Here is a 23,529-nt window from a genome sequence, read left to right as displayed (position 1 = left end):
GGTGAATGTATTTAAGTTTATTTATACTCGCCACTGGTTGGCCATATTGGCTAGTCCTCAAGAAGAGTATTAGTCATTTTAGATTTCGGAGGATGGTGTAAGATACAGAAACAGAAAGATGCGCTAATTCAAGAAGCTTCTTTTGGTTCTTTAGCGTGACAAGTGGTTAAGCACTCGTATACAGGACCTCGATTTAAAGTCTCATCCGAAAGACTGGTTTGTAATTATAGTTGACCAGCCCGGGAATCGAACCAACAATGTCGAGATTACAAGTATTGCGCTCTAACCGATTTAGCTATGATGGCTGGCTTATGAACCCAGATCTTCTCCCTACCAAATAAACACGCAGGACGAATAGTACAAAAGAATACATCAGCGCTTATGTTTATATATTAATTAGACGATGAATTAATAGTTCAATTTAAAAATGGAGTAGTAATGAAAAATATATTTAAACAAGTAATAATATAAGTTTTTATAACAGAACCTATCGGAATAATCTCTTCCCTGAAATATATATACATGTACTAAATGATACAAAATTTTGAAAAATTTATTAATTACGTTAAGAAATTAGATAAAAAATCTCATCATTTTACCTAGCCAACCGAGCAAGTTAGATGTCCATTGAACTTAATGTAACATATTTACTTTACCACATAATGTTAATATAAGCAACTGACATGTATATTTATGTAGGCTATCTGATAGACTCCTTTCTTCAAAATAAAACCTACTTAGACGTACAAAATCAAAAATCAACATCTTTAAAGTGTTGTAAATACATCAATATAGTAAGTACATGAATAACAAATTTGTCGGTAACAAGCAAACATTCAATGACATATATCATTATTGTTTTCTCTTTATATCAAATATATGTAACATTGTAAATTGAGACATCAAACGATGATGAATAAAAAGCAATTAACGATACTTGTCTATACTGGTAAAACAAAGGTAAAACCATGTCATAAATGACAAATTATCAAATCAACAAAAAGACAAGTACACTGTAAAAACCACGTGATTAATGACAGGCGAAATCCATTTTTCGTTAACGTCGTTGCGTTAACGTCGCATCGTTCACAATACTCCACGTCTTTCATAAGCCAACATGACGTTAAAACACAAATGTCTTTTAATTTTATCTCTGTTTCCTATAATTTCTCAAGTATGTACTCAAACCTTGGATTATAAGTATTATAGAGCACTGGATTACGACAGGAATTATGTCATGGGGTGGCGATTTAACGACACGCACATTGATTTCGAGCTGACGGTGAACACATTGGGATATGTGGGCTTCGGGTTTTCAGATGTTGGGCTGATGAATCCCGCAGACATACTTATAGGATGGATCTCCGAAGGAAACATGTATCTCGGAGTAAGTGCTTATCAATGTTCATTTACAAAAACAAAACTAAACTAAAAGGCGGGGCTATTATTAGTTATCTTGGCTTGATGTTTAGAATAAATAAAGAGGGGACCGTTTAAAAAACTATATACATGCAATGACGTGTATTGAATGTATTGAAAGTACGTTTCAGGAAAAATGTCATAATTACAAGAAGATTTATATAATTTCTTAGATATCAAAATGAAATAAATAAAATAAGTGGTGATTTATAACATTCAAAGAACTTTTTCATTCCAATTATTGGAAGAAAATAAACGCATGGCTGTCTTTATGTCCTTATATATAAAACTTAAGTTAATGTGAACACAATCTTTTTCATTTTGAAAGTTTATAATTGATGATTTTGATTTTTTAAATAGATTAATGTTTTAAACCAAAGAAAGATTCTTTACATGATAACATGTTTTTCCGCTTAAACTACTTCGGGCTGTCAAAACTAGATTTTTTTTTTTTTTTTAGTTTTTGTTGTTTTCTTTTTCTTTTTTTTTTTTTCCTACGATTTTTTAATAGTGATATCCATTAGTTTTCGGCTAAATGTCACCAGTATTTACGCCCTGTTAAAGTCAATCGATTGATCGTATAGATGAAATGACAGTTTGAAATGTACAATATTTTATGTAGATGAAGGAATGCACCGTTCCTTGCCGTTGGCAAAAACATCATGTATATGCAAAGTTAATTGTATCTAAAATTAACGTTTTCATGTAACTACAACGTCCATTACATGTTGTATGGATTGTTAAATGATCTAAATGCACATGCACACATGTATTTGAGAGAATTTACATACGTTAATGCGAAATATGATCATTTTGTCTCTGTGTCCAGCATACACGTGTATGTGTAGTTGCTATTTTATATTTGGGAATCTGTCAACAGGCGGAAATATTGAAGCAAATATAATATTAATAATATTTATCTGAAAAATAATAAAATAGTTATACAAGTAAGTAGATATATAGCTATTAGTATATATTGACAAAATTCACATTTTAACTCATGCAGCCAACCAGCATATGATATGGTAATTATAGTATAATGGTATTATCTTTGTCAGGAACCCTGCTCGAGTGCAGTTCTCAGATCCGATTTAAGGCCATGTATGAGAGTCCAGTATCAACAAATTTTCAGAATTTCTTAATCAAACATAATGCAAGATATATCTATATCAAATCAACCGGTGGCTTTACTCAGACGCCCGTTCCAGCCTACAATAATGCACAGAACGGCATCTGATGTCTTTCTCCATCAGTAAAGCTGGATCGTCGCCATATGGCCTATACTGTGTCAGCGTGACGTAAAACCCAATCAAACAAACAAACATATCAATTCACCGCTTTTAAATGCACTTAAAGTCGTGATAGAAAATGTATAATTACAATTATTTATTGCTAGACCAGTTATTTTCTTTAACAGTCGTGTCATTAATTCTCGTTAATTTGGACACCAGAAATGCATCAAATGCCTTTGCAGGTTCTGTTGGGACTTGTCGCGGACGATATATATACCGCAATATTTGCATATACTCGTAGTACCAGTACAAATGCTCATTATTCTGTTTTCTTGTTTCATTTTATAAACTAAGTTATATGAACAAAATAGGCATTTACGATATAAAACTTTTATTTTTCAGGATTATCACACGTTGGCAGACTCACGCACACCGTACAATGACACCTCGCAAGACTGGGTTATTCAGGACGGAAAGGAAGTTAATGGGACAACCATTCTCAGATTTTCACGACAGTTGGTCACGTGTGATGACGGTGATCGCCCAATTACGGTATATAATTAGAACAGCACTTACTAGATTTAGAACCTCTTCACACAATATTTTTATTGAGAAAAAAAGAAGATATGATTATATCCAATTTGAAGACAATATAAGCACATCATGTTAGATGTGAAGATTGGAAAATGAATACCACTTTCTCCTTGATTGTCCCTGTAAAGATATCTTAGACAATTTTGTTTTTAACCTTTCCAAATATGTATAAATTTGATAATTTTTTTATTATCCAGATCAAAGAAAACATTGTTAGCATTGTCAAGTTTAATGTATTTTGCAAATCAGAAACGTATTTCTTGACAACACATAGCAATATAACAATATGGAAAACACATAAAAAATGTTAAATGTCCTTTCCTAAATTTATATTATTGACCGCACTTTTATGAGCCAAACATTATAAAGAACCTAAATATGATACGATTTATATTGCAGAAAGATCGTATACAACTGATTTGGAGTTTTGGCGGGGAAGACCCGGAACTAAGCAACGGGCTGGTACCCTATCATGGAGAAACAAAGCGGGGATCCACCAGTATCATTCTCCTGGAAAGTGACGTCATGCCAACAAGCTTTCCACCAGCAAATACCTTCTCCATACCTCTGAAAAATCACGAGGTAGCGAAATAGTTGTTTCTTAACTAAATAGTGAATTAAGCAATCTGCATGCATGCATGCATGCCAGTTATTTCCCTTTAAAGAACACGGTTGGTGGTCATATGTTAGACATTTATTCTAACAAAAGTGCCATTTTAATCAATTATCATAATAATTATGAAATATAGCATCATGATCTAGCAGTTGTTTGATGCCCAGAATAATGCAAATACTTTTTTTATTTCAGTATATAATTCCTGCTACTGGATCCACTTTACAGTGCATTGTTTTTGACCTCAAAAGCATGATACCCGAAGGGCATTTGATTAAGGTATTTCCGTCTAGTATATATTTATAAACAGCATGTCTTTTCTTATGATTTTATAAACGATAAGCTGTCCTGATTAATTGATAAAAGTAGTAATTACAAACATTTCAGATGATATTATAACAGTGATAGTTTTTCAAGCTGCACGCCTCCAGATGAGCAAAAATAATTTTAAAAAATCAACCATAACAAAATTGTAATACAATATTTCAAGGAAATTGAAGATGTTAACAATTTTAGTACATGATATAATTTACATTTTATATGCAATTATGATTGATTTTTGCAGTATTTATCACCTTATTTCTACTTCATTACTTACGCAGTAACTGCTCTTTTTGTGGGCATATTTTGACATTTATTAGTTAATATTCGTATATTTTAAATTCCGATTGCAATGTGTATATTATATACTTTCTTTGATCACTTTACAATATTTTACTTTTTTTATACATTTTCACAAGTTTCATGAAAATAAGCATAAATCTGGAGGCATGCTTATTTAATGAAAAATCGGTACTTAATTGTATATTAATTCAAATAAATAAAACGCTGTATTTTCATTCACCCTTTTACTTGGTTCATAGGTAGTATAAATCATGAGATAATAGAAATGTTTAAGTCTACCGCTCAAATAAGATACAATTTAAGCTATAAAAGTATAGATATAGAAAATTTAAAATTCATTGATCATATGCTTTGATATATCATAATTTGATGCGATCACATTATTCGCTAAATTAGCGCTAGACAAGTATTTAATATCAAATAAAAAGATATAATAGTAACAAGTAAACCTAAACAAAATCTACCAAATATATTTATCAAGAGGATATTGAGCTTTTCTTTGAGTACCTTTATTAACTAACTCGAAACATACTTGCTAGTAACAATTTATTCTTTTGCACCTTCCAGCATAGTCAATGATTTAATGGGTTTGTGTGTTTTCCCCCTTTTTTGGTTATTCAATATTTACTTAACTTAATCTTAATATTATACTATCTATTACCAAGTTGTGTCTTTAATTTTAGTATGAAGCAGATATAACACCAGGGAACGAAGCGTTTGTTTACAGAATGAACCTCTATAAATGCGATTTGAATGACCCGTCCTTGACCTATTCAAGATTTGAATGCGAGAACGAGGCTCCAAATTCCGTCAAATCTTGCAAGAATATTGTGGCAACCTGGTCAATGGGAGCACAGGTATGTTTTTCTCCAGTGAGATTTGTTCTCGCAAACCTTCGGTATTAATCGTTAACAATCGGCCATCATCGCCATGTTCCGTATTTAATTCTTTATATTTCTATGATGGCGAAAGGACAAAATTTGTTGCATCTGGTAATACATGGATTTGTTCTTATTTGACTTTAACAAAACACAGAAAGTTATGCTATATACGAAATGTTTCTATTATACTAGTTATATTATATAAAACAATGGAAATGTGTTAAAATTCAGAGGGCAGGGAAATACAGGTTTTTTTTCAGAAGGACCAAAAATTAAAATAAACCAGCTTCTTTCCAAATAGATTAAACGGAGTGTGGCGAAGTGATCCGAATTCATACGAATTATTAAGCAGACGACGTCATAATACGAAATGAAACATAAATTCACGTAGCTGAATGGACACAATTAACTTTTTTTATATATAAAAAATAATAAAAAAAAAATTAATTTCGTAATTGCCTTTTTTATTAAGCGGAAAGTAGCGTTTTTTTCTGCACTCGCTTTATTGTTCTTTATTCAACAAACTGGATCTTTTCGATGACACATGTAATAAATGCATGATGTGGTGAAAGGTTATATAAAAACCACAACTAGTATATGTTTCCTGGACAGTTATACACTCAGTAGACCCAAGTTTTTAATTTAGAAATAAAGTTCATAATAATTAGAATAATAAAAAGTAAAATATCATCTAAAAAAACGATATCATATTTTTTATTCTAATTGAATTATGTAAGATATATTTAACTTCTAAATAGTTTATTTATAACATTTGCACTGTTTACAAATCACTTACAGAGCTTTCATTTTCCTGAAAATGTTGGTATCCAAATAGGAGGACAAAATGACGCTTCAAGTTACGTGCTAGAAATCCATTATTCCAAATATCAAGAGACTATAGATCAAAATGGTGAGTTAAATCATAAATCATGTTATCTTTTCCTTGATATATGTATTTTATTTATTGTTTTCTGTTTTGTTAGATAATGATGGTCACTGTACATAAATTATAATAAAAACTGTGTGTACAGACCACTCTTACAAATATTATTTATTTATTTATTTGTTCGTTCGTTCGTTCGTTCGTTCATTTATTTATTTGTTTATTTATTTATTTATTTATTTATTTATTTATCTATTTATTTATTTATTTATTTATTTATTCAGATTAACGGAAGCAGTGTATAAAATACCGAATGACAATTTTAAAACGGAAAATGTAAAATAAAAATAAAAGTAGATCGAGCTCGCTTTGAGGCTTTGCCTTTTTCATATTATATGTTTGACATCTGTTTTTAAAGGGACACAACCCATTTTACATGACGGGACTGGAAATATTTTTCAAGATTTGTGTTATGTTTGAACTAGGTCTACGTCAATAACCTGTGTGCAAAATTTCAGATCCTTCGCTTTCTCAGTTTTCCCAAAAATATGTATTTTAATTGTGAAAAAATGCCCCAAAATCGGGCTAAGAATAACACAAAAAAATAGGATTTTATTTTTTTGTTGTTGAGTCAAATTACTTATTTGTCGTTTGCATATCTTCTTGTTTAAGTGCTACAGTTTGTCTATGTAAGAATTTTAAATTGTATGTGCCTTATGCATTTTGACTCGAGGGGGGTTCCTTTAAAAGTTTTGTATTTGTTGAGCGCAAAGCGTAAATAGAAAATCAGAGACTATGAGAAATTAGAATACTCATTTATAGAATTATAGAATATTTTAGAAGTACAAGTGATTTTAATTGCTTGAAACAAAACAATTCTGAAATGGCTATGCAGTCTAAAATTCGCTGTTATGACGTCATTAGATTTGGCGTGATGTTCTCTATTTAGACGTGTTTCGTTTAGAATTGCTTCCGCTTTGTGGTAATTTCACTAACTTTGGGGTAATTTAAGCATTTTCTGTGACAATTTTATGAATTGATGGCTTTTAAGCATTTCCACGTTTGTTTTCAGCGTTTTGTGTTACTGCTTAATTTTGTCAAACATTTCCGATTTTGAATAAGTGCATATTGAATGACACCTAAAATCTTAATTCTCTTAAACGTGAAAGTTAAACTCCGGGGGAGGACAATATTTTATTGCTTTAAAAAATTGATATGTGGTTTTGTTTTTCTTAGATACTTTATGGCAACCTTCATTGAAATCTATTGCATTTAACAATATAATTGTAGATAATGTTAGCTTACATATCTCGCAAGGATCCGATAATTAAGGAATTCTGGTTATTAAGTATAATAAAAATTATAAAAAAATCCCACCTTACTTACACAAAAGCAAACAAAACCATATAGTATTCGTTATATTATGTTATGTCTTTGTACGTTTTCAGGAGTCCCTATGGCGATTCCAGACAGTTCTGGTCTGCAGATCACCTACACAACTTCACCTATTGCACACCAAGCCGGTATGCTAGAGTTGGGTAAAGTGATCAGCCCAGGTTGGAGGCAAATTATTCCAGAACAGGAAAATTCATTCACATCTACGTCGGTCTGCTCACCAAGGTGTATGAACTGGGTAAGGAAATAATAAATCTTACTTTACCGACCACCCTTGATAACAACCTGTCCGTTTAGGACAATAGCGAGAGCGGTCCGTCCGTAAGTTCGAGACTTTAGCAAAACACACGATTTGTACAGCAGGTTGCGGAGAAAAAAACCCTGAATTTTGTTGGACAAGTCCGTAATTTTCTTGTTGGGAAACAAATTTGTACTTGTAACTCTCTAAGGACTCTCTAAAAGGCCCATTAAAATAGAGAAAAACGGAATCTTTAAAAAAAACGCCCAACACAACAAAATTGACAATGTTGCAGGCTCGGTTTGATTGGACCTGTTAATGGACGGTAATTGAAAGTGCACGTGATCGTCCACGCCACCTAGCACCGGCTTAAGCAGAATAAGCCTCAGAATTGCCAATCTTAAGCCTCAGAAATGCTTTAATGTTTTATTTCTCAATAGCCCTTTTATGTCACTCATTGTAACTCATTTGCAATCGTTTGCGTCTGTTTTTTTGTGGTTTTTTTTGTCACTAAGTACACTAACAGTGTTTAAATATTTTATATGGAAATCATAATACTACTTTGTTTACATTTTGGTACGCTATTGATAGATAATTTCACACTCAGTACTGCTTTTTATAGGTGATAAGCATGTAGTTCATGCTCTTTAACTATGATTTAAACTATAAAACTACTGTTTGCTTTTTTAAATTCGTTTCTGAGGAATAATGTGCCTTTAAACTAAGATGCAAATGTCATTTACCAGCATACTAAGAATAAGTGTAGATTAAAGCATGAATAACAATGTATTTGCAGGGATTTGCAACAGACAAAACGCCAATGAAGGCAATAGCAGTTATACTGAAAGGAAATGACGTAGCCTCTGCAATAAAAGTACGTCACTTCCGGGGGAATCGGGAATTGCCGTGGATTACTGTAGACCGGAAGTTTTCTAACTTTCATCAAGCACCAAGGTTGCTAACTACTCCCGTAACTATAGAACCGGTAAGTGAATGACAAACAAGTGAACCAAAATGCCAAATTGCTAGCATTCTCTGTATTACTTAGCATGTATGATGTTATGGACATTCCGACCCGAACCGCAACATATGACGGATATTATTAGTCACTCTTCGCACATAGAGATCGATAATTTCTTTTTCTTGCCGTTTGTCAAACCAACGCTTTTTTGGCGATTTGTGCAGCAGAAATTTACAACATACGCTGAAATTAACGTCTGTTTGCAAGTATATAATCGTGATATGATGAATAGAAGCCCTAGATTTCCAGTTTGAAGATTCAAAGCTTGCACAGAAAAAAACTGCTATATTTACAAAAAATATATATATTTCCATGACTCCGGGTACACAACCGAGAAAAAGGGATTGAGCGATCATTTGTTGTTTTTGCTGTGGTTGCAAAAAGAAATTCAAACAACAATGACAAGCAAAATTAATATATACCCTGAATATTAGAAGTGTGACCAATGCAGACTTCTTGTTAATTGTTTTGTTAATAGAAAATACGCTTCTTTTACGTAAATGTTCTGTATGAAAACATGTTTTGATATTGTTATTTTGACATGTTTTGATAATATTCTGTTATAAGAACATAGGTGTAGCTAAGGAGTGTATTTTGTTACTGGTGTTGAAATAGTAAACAATCAAACATGAATAAGAGCACATGCATGCCATTTTCATATTGTAATATAGTATCTGTTGTAGATCTTTATTTTATATAATTCATTTTCTAAGCCATAGATTTGTGTAAATGTCAGAAAATTAACTAATTTCATATATGACCTGGGTCTGTCCGAAAGGCTGATATTTAGACTGATATGTAATTTGGTCTAAAATTGTAACGAAATACTTATTTCGAGTAAATTATAATAGACAGCCTGTCCAAGATGAATATATGTACAGGCCAGCCTGTATGTGTAAAAAGTGACATATATACGATATACAATTGTCGCCATTATCAGTATTAAACCTACATTTTCTATTTACCACATACCCACAATAAAGAATGTTTAAAGTGCAAAAGAATCATTTTTCATTGATGAACCTACACTCAGAGGCACTTATAACCCGACACGAACATTTTTCTGTATAAATAGGTTATTTGTGGACGGACTTTGTTCAACTCTGGACCATGCAAAATTGAACATATCATACTCACTACTTCGAATTATATTTACAATTTATCGATAAGAAAATAGAGAAAATAGCAAAACAAATAGGCTATTGCAAATTAAAAAAAAATCACAGACTTGCTGTAAATATCGTAACAAAATAAACAGTCTCTAAATCCCACTAAATCTGTATGTAAACCAGTTCTAATACTTCGTGTGTCCTCCCAATGGGCTATATCTGTGAATATTTATTTCAGACGGACACACTTATGGTTGAATGTACTTTCAACACCTCCACTAGGACATCAATAACAGTGGTATGGTATAATCATATTTCAGTAACACGTATATTCTTTTATATACAGTATAATTATAATTTATTATATATGATATAGATCCAGAATATGCTTTCAATAAATGCTGTTTAATTCTTTGTTACATAACTTCAATATTTAAGTCTTTTAAACATAAATGTACAATTATCTATCATACATTCACTATAGTGATTCCCTTAAAAAATAGTAGGAGGGGTGGGGGATATTCCACAAGATTGGCAATATCATTTCAGTAGCAGTTACTTGAAAATCATGACATCAAAATCCATTGACTGTCTCCTTGCAAGTTAAATCGGGAAAATTGGGAGCTCTGTATCTTGTTTTTCGCGCACAGATTAGATTAATTTAGAGAGTCAAATAATTATAAAACCAATTATCTTATTGTGGGTTTTTTATCGCGCATATTTGATTTTAACTAACTTCAGATCTGTTCTATTAGCAGGAACAGAGATTTTAACTTTGTTAAGCAAATATAATTCATTTTGTGTCGTTTTTATATTTTTTATTTTTTTCTTGAATGAAAAGTCATTATGAAAAGTCACGAATATTTGAGGGAAAAAAGTTTTAAAGAGCAAAAGATCATATTTTTCACGCAGGCATTCTTGACTTTGGGAATTCTTTGATATTTTCTCATTAGTTTTTAAAAGAAATTTTCAAAAAAAGTATATAAAACACAGAAATGACATTTGAAAAAAAGAAACATAAAAAATAATGATAATATTTCAATGAATTGCAAAACAGTTTAAAAAGGGATTATGACATAATTTAAGAATTGAAGTTATTATCATTAAAAAAATCCTTGCGGGAATACCAACGCGTCTTCTAGATAATATCATATCATTTGTAAACACTTCTACTTTACATTTAACTGTATAGAAAATACTATAGGTTTTTTATTAAGATTTTACTATTAAATGTGAATGACTGCTTCAAAAAAAATCATAGTTAATATTGTCATGCATTCCAGGATTCGACATATGTGTCGTTATTCAGCGGCGTTTATACAGAGCATGTTTGACAACAAACCATATTTTGCAGTATTTTACATATGACTGAATGCAAAAAGTTCTTCTTGCAAAGGGTTCGGAGCCCTTAGCATCTTTTTTTCTGTTTATTTCGTTATTTTGGTGAATTAATATAATCCTTTAAAACTTGCATGTTTTGTGTAAAACATGGCGGTGTTATCACAATGTGTTTAATAAGAAATTGACACGTTTTTAAGAAGACATTGTTCAAAGTCCGATGCTATTCGTGTGTATAATTACAGGGTGGCTGGTCCCGTGTTGAAGAGACATGCCGGGCAACAGTCGTGTATTATCCCGCCAAACCTTTCGACATGTGTCTCAGTTGGTCCAGTTATGATAATCTGTATTCTACAAACGGTACCAAGGTAAGATGTGAAAATTCGATTGACTGAGAATTATATGAGGAAAAAAGCCATACATGATATTTTCGGCAATATTACTCACACTCCGTTTCTATATACATTGTGATAAGCGCCGATACGACTAGGAACAAGAAAAAAAGTCTTGTTAAAAACGCTTTATCATATCAAAGAAGATAAAAAATAAATATAAATGAGGAGGTTAAATAGATATTTAGATGTATTGATAACTGGTTTACCTAAGAGCAACGTGTTCAACGTCTTTTACAACAACAATAACAACAAACAAACAAGAATCATAACATGTTTTCTATCATTGATACACTGATATCAATCAAACATATTGACGGACGTTATTTTTTCTTCATAGATTTTTTGAAACGCATATTTCCTCTAATGTACATATTCTTTATTTGAAAGGAGTACAAGCAAAAAGTATTTCTATGGCAATTTGTAACAATCAGATATTGTGTTTTACCTATTATCTTTTTTTCTCAAATACAATCTAGATTCCTGAACAAAGAGCTGCGGCTTTTCTCGGAAATGTGACACAATGGGACGCCCCTATGAAACAACAGTTAAGGAACGCTCTCGAAACGTCCAGTGAAAGATCAATCTGTTCCTCTATGACGAGACAGCCAGCAGTAAGTAGTTTAATTAGACCACGCCCACAAGACCAATTTATCACCACCCACTCCCCTCCCACTTTCTCAGAAAAATGAAATATTTTTTTATATTTTCTATACCAAAATTGTTATATCTGTACAACAGTATTAAATTATTATTATTATTTTGTCGCATTACGACAATCACACATTTCTGTTCAGAAATAATAATTTGTCCAAAAGAACAGAGTGTTCTTTCAGACAGATTCTCAGCGTATTGAAAGACTGCGAGTATTCAAATGCTACAAACGGTCTGGCGAGCATAATATTGTTGTTTTTTTTTCGATGAGTTAAATAATTTTGATATTGAATTCACACGAGTATAATATTCTATTTATCACACCCATAATTATAACAGTTTAACATGGAAAAAGATTCACGACCTTTTTATTGACGCGCCTATAGTGTAATGGTAACATTTAGCAATTCTTTACGCTGTTGTTATGACGCAAATGACGTTACGTCAAAATATATGCATGGCCGTGCAATACGGTTTTTAAAGGAGTCGCAAAGACCGCACGGGTATGTGATAAATGTCATTATAGCATAAAATCGGCTATTTTTCCCTCTTTTGCCCATGTTATAACGGGACCAAAACCATGTGTTAACATAGTCACGCGCTCTTGTTATAGCCCGGTTTCACCTATGCGCAATACATACAGGGCCCAGTAAACAAACAAACAAAAAATGACGATTTGGCCTGTTTGCCAAAGAGTCATGCGCTCTTGTTATATTGAAATTTATTGATTCGAGGGCCTCAGTCGTAATATAATATTCAAGTAACTATGCCGGAAAAAACGGCGTATAGACATCGGTGCTAATCTTGGTTGTCGCCCTTTCTAAGAAACGGACAGTTGTCAATGTAAACAAATACAGTAGAATCTACCTGTCATTCAGTTTAACACTCCGATTAACTTACGAAACAATATAACACAAAATTAATATGAGAAAATGTTTTTTTATTTATGTTTATAAATGCTCTTTATATTTCTTTGAGAGAATAATGCTTAGTGCCTGATTTTTTGTAAACTTGTTTGCTTGAAAAAAAAACCGATTCTGATGTCACTGATCTTTTTCTACCGTCAATCTGAAATCATTCTAAGAATTTCTGAGGGTCATGTTTTGTCTTGGGTAGAGGGTAGAGTATTGTAACGTTTTTATTTTCTTGAGATAATAAATCTCCAAAGGCCAAGCTTTGTTAAATCAATTAAAATTCAAAATTTCGTTCGGTTCCGAGAATTTTCCAAATTGTTGGCCCCGGAAAAACGAAACGCATACGTAAAACATAGAATTGGATAAATACCGTCCAAGCACAAGAATTTAATGTAATTGTGTTTTGTATAAACTATACATCACGAATCTGTTTGAAAATTTTATGCTATAATAGCGTCAACGCACGTTTATTTCGTGTTATAAAGTCTGCAGAGTCCCTCGGAACTGTTGGAGCCCTCGCCCTACCGGGCTCGGGCACCAACCGTTCCTCGGGACTCTGCAGACGTTATAACACGGAAAAACGTGCGTTAACCCTATATTATAATAATCAGACAAGCCACACAAACACGAACATTTAGTAATTAAATTTAATTGCAAACGTTTCGGCTGTATGCCTTCATCAGTGCAAAACATAATAAAATTACCGGAAGCGACGTCATAACGGAACACGCGTTAAACGCGCGAAAAACGTTATGGCGTTTAGCGGCAAAACTATGATAACATGTAGAAACAAATATTTATGCTATAAATAAAGCTGGTACATGAATTAAAATGGATTAACAGTGATACAGATGTCTATTTTCTTTTTTTATTATTTTTTTTTTTTTAAATGTCATTATATTCTCTTATTCTCTTTTCAGTATGCAATAGACCGCTATAATTTACCAGCTGGAAGCGTAGCATACAAGGAACCAGACTCTTCTTGTGTTACACCTCTTGTGTAAAGATTGTATGATTAATGATCGAGCATGGAACCAGTCTGGTATATAGCCAGTCCACAGGCGAAACTCTGTCATTGATGAGAAATTGCATTGAATTAAATTAATTCAGAAACAATAAAAGAAATAGACGAAAATGAGACTTTTACTTGAGTTTTGTTTAAAGCAGCACGCCTCCAGATTCCTGCTAATTTTCATGAAAACTTTAAAAATGTATTAAAAAGTAAAATATTGTAAAGTGAACAAAGAAAATACTTGAAATATTGCAAACGGAACTTATAACCCATGCAAATTACCAGATATAAGTAAACATATGCACACAAAACCCTTACTGCTATTTGCTATCTTGATTTTTTTTCACTTTTCTATAGGGTTAACGCACGTTTTTCCGTGTTATAACGTCTGCAGAGTCCCGAGGAACGGTTGGTGCCCGAGCCCGGTAGGGCGAGGGCTCCAACAGTTCCGAGGGACTCTGCAGACTTTATAACACGAAATAAACGTGCGTTGACGCTATTATAGCATAAAATTTTCAAACAGATTCGTGATCTATAGTTTATACAAAACACAATTACATTTTAATTCTTGTGGTTGGACGGTATTTATCCAATTCTATGTTTTACGTATGCGTTTCATTTTTCCGGGGCCAACAACTTGGAAAATTCTCGGAACCGAACGAAATTTTGAATTTAAATTGATTTAGCAAAGCTTGGCCTTTGGAGATTTATTATCTCAAGAAAAAAAACCGTTAAGTTACTCTACCTTCTACCCAAGACAAAACATGACCCTCAGAAATTCTTAGAATGATTTCAGATTGACGGTAGAAAAAAAATCAGTGACATCAGAATCGGTTTTTTTTTTTCAAGCAAAAAAACAGGCACTAAGCATTATTCTCTCAAAGAAATATAAAGAGCATTTATCAACATTGACATAAATAAAAACATTCTCATATTAATTTTGTGTTATCTAGTTTTGAAAGTTAATCGGAGTGTTAAACTGAATGACAGACGTGTAGATTCTACTGTATTTGTTTACATTGACAACTGTCCGTTTCTTAGAAAGGGCGACAACAAAGATAAGCACCGATGTCTATACGCCGTTTTTTCCGGCATAGTTACTTGAATATGCGACTGAGGCCCTCGTATCAATTTTCAATATAACAAGAGCGCATGACTCTTTGGCAAACAGGCCAACTCGTCATTTTTTGTTTGTTTGTTTACTGGGCCCTGTATGTATTGCGCATAGGTGAAACCGGGCTATAACAAGAGCGCGTGACTATGTTAACACATGGTTTTGGTCCTGTTATAACATGGGCAAAAGAGGGGAAAATAGCCGATTTTATGCTATAATAAAGATTATATTACATTCTTCTCAAGTTTTATTTTATTTTTTGATATATTTTGGCTCATCTGGTGGCATGCAGCTTTAACAAACGAATTAAGAAATAGGGGGCTCTATCTTACCGTCATTTTGGACCCAAAATAACCTTGGTCCCAGCCGTCATGCTTTTCAAAACTTCAATAATATGCATGTGTGAACGAACTCTAGAAAACACAACATCCACTTGACATTGAAAGCATATTTGTTTCTATTTAATAACTTTTTCAATGTGCTCGGTTTTCGCTGGGACTAAAAAAGAATTCTTTTCCAGGTTTTACAATATTCGAGCCATGCATCTATGGTGTCCTGTTCGAGCCACTCGATCTCGAATGTCTGTTTTAGGTCATCCTGAGTATCAACCTTATTGTTATAAGTCAATTTAGTGTTGACCAAAATTGATTCTGGTTAACAGTGTATATTCAAACTCTCGACTTTCCAGGTGACGTTTCTACCTTTTGCTGGATATTTAATTCATACAGACAAGTTACTCCGAGACTGTAAAGGTCATACTGTTAGTCTAAAGCTTGGTGGAGGGAGATCTCAGATGCGAGTAGAACCGCCACCTTTCGTAAGCTAGCTGAATAACTTCCTCACATGACAGGAGAGAATCCTAAGTTCCCGTCAGGTTTTAAACCGAAGCGGACATCCCCTGGGGCAAATTATTTAAAGTCAACGACCTTAACCACTTGACATGTTCAAAGAGGCTCCTTTGAGAAATGTGAAGTAAACGTTGCGGGGGTTTTCAATTATACCGAACAAGAACTCTTCATAATTATATCATTAGAGCTAAGCGCTGACTTAGTGAGTTACATTTAATCAATATATGTCTAGCATATATTATCCACAATACACACAGCCCAAAACATTACTATATACCCCCGGGGGGGGCATAAAAAACAACAAAAAAACAAACAAAAAAAACCAACAAATTTTGTGTAAAATTTTAATGAAAAACTGAAAATGTTTCGTCTATCAATTTCACAGTACATGTATTATAGGGTTTTTAAATTATATGACTAGGTCACAAGAGCAATCATTTTATGTCCCAGTATATAACAATTTGAAACTGACAATTCTTTTCATAATATTTGTGTTTTAAAATACATGACAATGTTAGTATTGATATATCTAACCCTATTTTAGGGTAGAGACCATACAAATGTTATTATCAAAATAGAAAACAATTTTCTAAAAATTAGTAATAATGACTACAAAAGCACAAAAAATCCCTAACCAGGTACGTATAGGCGCTTATTAAATTACAATGTGCATTTTTCAGACAAAGGCTTATTAAATTACCAGCTATTCTGTATGTCACTTGAAAATATCCTTGTACAGTTTTTATGTTGGGTTGAGAAGTGTGTAGGCATTTTATTGACTAGGAAAGTAGTTCCAACTTTAATTGCTGCACCAAAGATAACACAACCATGCTAAATCTTAGAGAATTAAAATAGTCACAGTATAAAACAAGAGCCGGTTGAACCAGGTGATGCTCCCCGAATAGGTTTTGGACACAGAAAAGAATACCCGAGTTAGATCCCGGACAAGGTTTAAAGTGCAATAATTCCAAAATTAGGCAGGGCAGAGTTACTGTTCTTGGTACTGCACTTTTACTCAATAAGATTTATCTACCTACAAAGTTTCATGTTGATATCTCTTATAGTTTCAGAGATATGTCCCGGACAATGTTCTAAGTGTAAAAATGAACATAGGGCCATAACTTCAAAATAAGGCAAGGCAGATGTACGGTTCTTTTTCATTGAACTTTTATTTAATAAGATCTATCTACCTTCAAAGTTTCATGTTTATATCTAATATAGTTTCAAAGTTATGTCTAGCACAATGTTCAAAAGTATAAAAATGAACAAAGGGACATTACTCTATAAGTAGGCAGAGTTACGGTTCCTTTGCACTGCACTTTTACTCAATGAGATTTATCTACCTACAATGTTTCATATTGATATCTATAATAGTTTCATAGTTATGTCCCGGACAAAGTTCGGTGTATAAAATTGAACAAAGAACAATTACTCCATAATTAGGGAAGGCAGTGTTACAGTTTATTGTGCTGCACTTCTACACAATGAGTTCTATCTATCAACAAAGGTTCATGTTGGTATCGCTTACAATTTAAGAGTTATGTCCTGGACAAAGTTTTAAGTATAAAAAACTTCAAATAACGAAGTTATGGGCTGGACACGATTTTGCTGCAAGGTCATGCTGTGACCTTGACCTACAAGGTAGCCACCCATATGTTGCGTGTGACACGTCGTCTCAATATGGCAATTATTTTTGTGATTTAGTTGTAAAATCTGACTTCAAATAACGAAGTTATGGGCAAAACACGAATTTGGGATGGACAGACGGACAACCCGGCGACTGTAATATGCTCCCCTCGATTTTTTTCGGAGAGCATAAAAAAAACAAGAGCACAACACCATTTAACACAAAGGGAAACCTTGACGGAGTGTTTAATTCTCTGCCTCTTTGCTCAGGGATCGCAGATTTAAGCCATGATATGGTCACAACAATGTTTTCTAATTTTAAATCGGTACACATGTACTGAATAGGGCTGGAGGTAGGTTCAAATAACCTACAAGTCGTCTTCACAATTAAGCACAAATAAATATGTTTTAAATAAAATTGCATTGAACAGAAAACATGGCATTGTAAAGTCAATGCTTGCTATAGAAGTCACTAGTTGCTTTGAAAAGTCACTAGTAGCTATGGAAGTCACTGGTTGCCATTGAAAGTAAATATGTAGTTGCTATGGAATTCACTTGCTAATAAAACATGTAAATAGAAAACCTGTTGCTGTAGTAGTTTCTGGTTGCTAAAGAAGTCAAAAGTTACTATCAAAAGTGATGTCTATGAAAGTCACTGATTTATAAGAAAAGACAATGGCTGCTGATGAAGTCCCTAGCTGCTTATTCCCATTTGTCTAAAATTGCTGCCCAGTTTTACAACATTGGCCACATGCAATAGTTGCAGACATACAACAGACAATGGACACAGTCCAGTCACAATAGCTCTCCTTAAAGCATGTTGTGCTCTGGTGAAAATAGTGATGTTCCCTTATAAATACAGCTATAAACAATGATATTATAATAATAAATAATAAATAATTATAATCTGTTCACTAAATATGCCAAACTTCAGGGCTATCAGCAAATTTAAGTTTGAGTTTTGTCACTTCAGCCCAAAATAAGAACACTTATACAAAGGAGTCATGTATGTAAACCTGGTAATAACTTTCACCATCACAAGAGTTACATGATTACCATCCTTACATTTTAAAGTAAATAAAGCTGTTGCACAGAATTTTACAAACTTTTTTGTATAAAAGTTGAGAAAAAAAACACTTCAAAATGCCGGTATGAAAGAAACATGTTTGTACATTTCCTATTGGGCAAATAATGCAAGTAGGAAATTATTGCTTAACGGTTAAGAACCAACCTTAAATAGCAAAATAATATTTTGTTCAATAACATTTTATCTTGTTTACGCAGTTTTCATGAGTGTTAATAAACAGTTTATGTGTGTTAATTTACAGAACTATTCAACTGATTCGATAATCAACCAAAAGATTATGGAGACAACATAATTTTATTGTTTTTAGATTTGATAAAAAATATTTCATTACATACAGCTTTATACCCATTAAATGGTAAAAGATAGGTAATAAATATAATAACTTATATGTTAACTTTGTAAAAATGTTTGTGCAATCTTAATAAAGACAGCATTTAGAACAATGCAAACATGCAGTGTGGAATGATTCCAGCATAATATTGACTGCTTTGCTTCAACCATGGAATATCTTAAACATTATTACATTTCACAGCATTTATATGTAAACTTTTATTACTTAATACAAAAAAACACACAACAAATACTAAAAAAAAGTGAGCACAAAAAAAAAATGTAATAAAATGTTAAAGGCCTATGTTAACAGTCATTTATCAAGGTGTCCATGGCTGCTTGAAGAATTGTGTAGGTAACGGAGTACAGTGTGTCGAATTGAAATCTTCCATGTGTTTTGACGCCTGAAAAAGAAATAAACAGCTAAAAGGCACATTATCTCAAATAAGTGTTTTTTTTTCATTCTATGACAAAGGGTAAAATGTATTTGATAATGTTGTAAAAATGCATTCAAAACATATTAGATACTTACCACATGAAGAAAATATAAATAACATGAAAGCAATTGAGATAATGGTAGCAAAATGAGAAACATGTGATATTTTGACTTCCATACAAAGCACTGATTGAAAATCACTATCACTGTAACTGTACCAATTGAGAAAACAAAGAAGAAGCAAAAGATGGCTCATCTATATATGGCCAATAAGTAAAATTTCAAAAACTGTAAATCAAATGTAAATTAGCATTTTTACGCATAATGGGACTTTAATATAAAAACTAGTGAGAGCAAATGGACACTTAGCCAAATGCCACTGACATAACATTCTAGTCTGTATTATGAATCAAATAAGACTGACATAGTCTTTTAAAGACATTCCATTCTTAATTATTTGGACAAATTGAAAAATAGTTTTCAACATAACATTTCACAAACAGGCCATAGTTAAGACAAAATCTTATTGTACTTGGATCATAAACTAATGACCTTTATCATATGATAAACCTATAGGTAACTTATAACAGTATTTGCACAGTATTGAAGTACCTGCCTTCAGAGTGCATCAGTTATAGATATATATAAACTAGTAAGAGCAAATGGACACTTTGACAAATGCCACTGACATAACATTCTAGTCTGTATTATGAATCAAATAAGACTGACATAGTCTTTTAAAGACATTCCATTCTTATTTATTTGGACAAATTGAAAAATAGTTTTCAACATAACATTTCACAAACAGGCCATAGTTAAGACAAAATCTTATTGTACTTGGATCATAAACTAATGACCTTTCTTCCTAGAAGTATTGATCCACATGTATTCAAATTAGAAGTTAGGTACAAGAAGGTGTGTCTTCGCTAACAAGAGTTCATAAGCGGTAAATTTTTCCAACCCCCAGAAAGCAAATTTCCCCACAAAAGGAAGGGGTTAAAAAAGGTTAAAAAACTTTTAAATTTTTCAATTTGAACATGAATTGCTTTTTTCAGCCCAAAACTGGCACGGGGCATCAAAAAGAAAATATGAAAGAAGACATTTTTGTGAAGTCTACCATTGAACAGAATCTCCAAAACATCAATTATTATTGAATATTTAGCTATCATGAATAATGCTTACTTAATAACTGTAAGTACCCCACAATTATATAAAACATTATAATTGAAGGTAAAAAATGTTTTGTTTTTTGTGTAAATTGGAAAAATATAAGCCAACTGGTTTCAGATTTTAACAATTCTTTTGTATTTACAAAATATTATAAAAAAATGATTAACGTAATATTTCATAATAATTTATTGATGTAATAATTCATATTATTACCACCTTATATAAATGTGATTTGGTATTTATTACTTTTTTCTGAAATTTTAAAAACGTCAACGTGTGTGGACTGTTGACCGGTCAACAGTTTCGACTGTTTCCCTCGCATGCTCAGACGTCATTGACGCAATAGAGGATTCCCAATTGAAGCGTCAATCGATCATGATCATTGAACAGACATGACATAGTTAAAGTATTAAGTTTAATTATGAACATATGTGCAAAACTTTTATCTTGTTCCTTTTTCCCTCTGCAAGTACTGGTAATAAAACAGTTATTTCATATGTGATTTGGGAACAGTCAAACATTTGTCCCTCGGTGTTGGGGATAGTGTTTTAAACTGTTGCCCTCAGCCTACGTCCTTGGGCAACAGTTCAAAACACTAACCCCTTCGCCGAGGGCCAACAGTTTGACTGTTCCCATGTCATATATGCAATAACTGTAAAATAATCGCTTTTATATATGATTAAACATTACTTTTATTGATAAATAGCATTAACCACTTATTTAGTCAGTAATTGCTAGTCCAGTCATGTTATGTCTCAGATATAATAACAGTTCAGTCACTCTAAGTAAATGAACAGTTCAATTATATTATTTTTGAAGTTACATTTAAAAAATTTCATAAAAAACAGAAATAGCGACATTTCATTAATAAATTGGGTTTCTTATCGACTCCAGATCTGATTTTGGTGTCCAGACAACCAAAATGAGTTTTATGAGCATAAAAATGTGCAGCCTCATTGTGGCGATTTCGGGAGTAAAATTTCTATTTGCATGAGAAACTCCGCCTTCGGATCATCCGTACATCAATTTTAAATCAACAAACATGACTATTAGTAGCAGTCCTAATTTAACGGTATATTTCTGCATTGTAACGGAAATTTTCATACAAATTTAATCTTTTTTGTAAGATGATTATTTTTTCTGAACCCCAGGCCTAGTGTACCGTGAAGCTTTAATGGTTAAAGTGTATTTGCACAAGAAATCTTATATGTTCTTCGTTCCGGATAGCAACTATTACACCGTGACGTAGCACATACACGAGCTGATCATAGTCTTCATTTGCATGTTAATATTCGTATACGAACTTTAGTGTTACCGTTGGGTTTTACATTTAAAATCCTAATTTATGAACGATATTTGATGAGATTTACAACAATACTGTTTAAAAGGTTAATGAAAATGTAGAATGCATGGCTTTTAGGCTGACGTCAAAAATAGTTTTACATATTTATTTAATGTAACTTTAAATAACAGTTGAATCTCTGTTACACAATAACATGACATTATCTCATAGGTTAGCAATAGAAACCGAAATATTCAGCAAAATAGATAAAAACAAAAGGAAATGTATATATTGTACAATGAATGTAACAGAACCAAAGTATCACTTTTTACTTATCTGTCCAAAGTATAAGGATTTAGGAAACAAATATTTGAAACATTATCACTGCAATTTGCCAACATTATCTAAATTCAAAAAAGACCATAATACTGTTTAGTAAAATTTATTCATTATGCCTTTTTGTTAAGACAAATGAGATCTTTAGATATCAGTGCATTTTTCTTTTACATGTATTTGCTTGCGTCTAATAATAGATTATGTATGGAAGTTATTTGTTTATATTTGAAATATTTCATGTATTCCAGAAAAATTCTCTGTTAATATAATTGATATTGTACTTTCTCTGTTCATATGTTATCTTTCTAAGTTAATTAACAGTTTAATCTCACAAAGTTAATTAACAGATATAACAGTTCAATGATTAATCACTCAAAGTAAAATAATAGTTCCATCTCCAGAAGCTAATTACCAGACCAATCTCCTAAAGTTAATAAATAAAAGAAAGCACAAATAAAGACTATTGACCTTCCTTTAACCAGTCAAGAAGAAAATCTATCATGCGCACATTAATCCACTTATAAATATGCTTGGTACAACTTCAAAGTTTTTCAGACAGAATTGTCAATTTTGAATTTCCATAAGTACTCATTAAGAAAGAGACTAAATTAATGCCTTTTTCAAACATTATTCCAAAGTAACAACTGGTGTTATGGTAGAATCACCAATCTCTGAGCCAATAAATTCACCAATCATTCACTTATCTGAGAGCCAATAAGTTCACCAAAATTTGCACCAACAAATTCATTAATATTTGTGCCAAAAGATTCACAAATGTTCTAGCCAACAAATAAACCAATCTATCAGGCAATAATTTCACAAACTCATCAGCCTATACATACACCAATCTTTGAACCAATACATTCATCAATCTTTCAGCCAATAAATTCACCAATCTGTCAGACAATAAATTCGCCAATCTCCAAGCCAACAAATTCACCAATCTTTAAGCCAACAAATTCACCAATCTTCTAGCCTAGA

At 32.3% G+C, this 23,529-nt stretch overlaps 2 protein-coding genes across 2 annotated transcripts in view; one reads left to right on the top strand and one right to left on the bottom strand.

Moving 5' to 3' along the window:
* The first annotated feature begins 1,054 nt into the window (after nucleotides 1-1,054).
* Nucleotides 1,055-14,447, top strand: LOC132735462 (DBH-like monooxygenase protein 1 homolog). The gene is made up of 12 exons (XM_060722419.1): nucleotides 1,055-1,387; nucleotides 3,054-3,203; nucleotides 3,645-3,827; nucleotides 4,054-4,137; nucleotides 5,166-5,339; nucleotides 6,162-6,273; nucleotides 7,695-7,879; nucleotides 8,676-8,864; nucleotides 10,248-10,307; nucleotides 11,593-11,715; nucleotides 12,219-12,353; nucleotides 14,228-14,447. Exons 1-12 carry the CDS (start codon nucleotides 1,118-1,120, stop codon nucleotides 14,309-14,311), a joined length of 1,749 nt encoding a protein of 582 aa, XP_060578402.1. The 5' UTR covers nucleotides 1,055-1,117; the 3' UTR covers nucleotides 14,312-14,447.
* Nucleotides 14,448-17,360: 2,913 nt separating this feature from the next.
* Nucleotides 17,361-23,529, bottom strand: part of LOC132735457 (phosphatidylserine lipase ABHD16A-like) — a 30,618-nt gene continuing 24,449 nt past the window's right edge. The window contains exon 19 of the mRNA XM_060722415.1: nucleotides 17,361-19,728. Coding sequence (XP_060578398.1) covers nucleotides 19,645-19,728 — 84 coding nt within the window. The 3' untranslated portion in view covers nucleotides 17,361-19,644. The remainder of the gene's footprint in view (nucleotides 19,729-23,529) is intronic.

Source organism: Ruditapes philippinarum, unplaced genomic scaffold (genome assembly GCF_026571515.1).
Source record: "Ruditapes philippinarum isolate M1 unplaced genomic scaffold, ASM2657151v2 ctg1342_1_1_1_1, whole genome shotgun sequence".
Lineage (NCBI taxonomy): Eukaryota > Metazoa > Mollusca > Bivalvia > Venerida > Veneridae > Ruditapes > Ruditapes philippinarum.
Note: the sequence above shows the minus strand (reverse complement) of the source record. Positions and strands in the feature narration are given on the sequence as shown.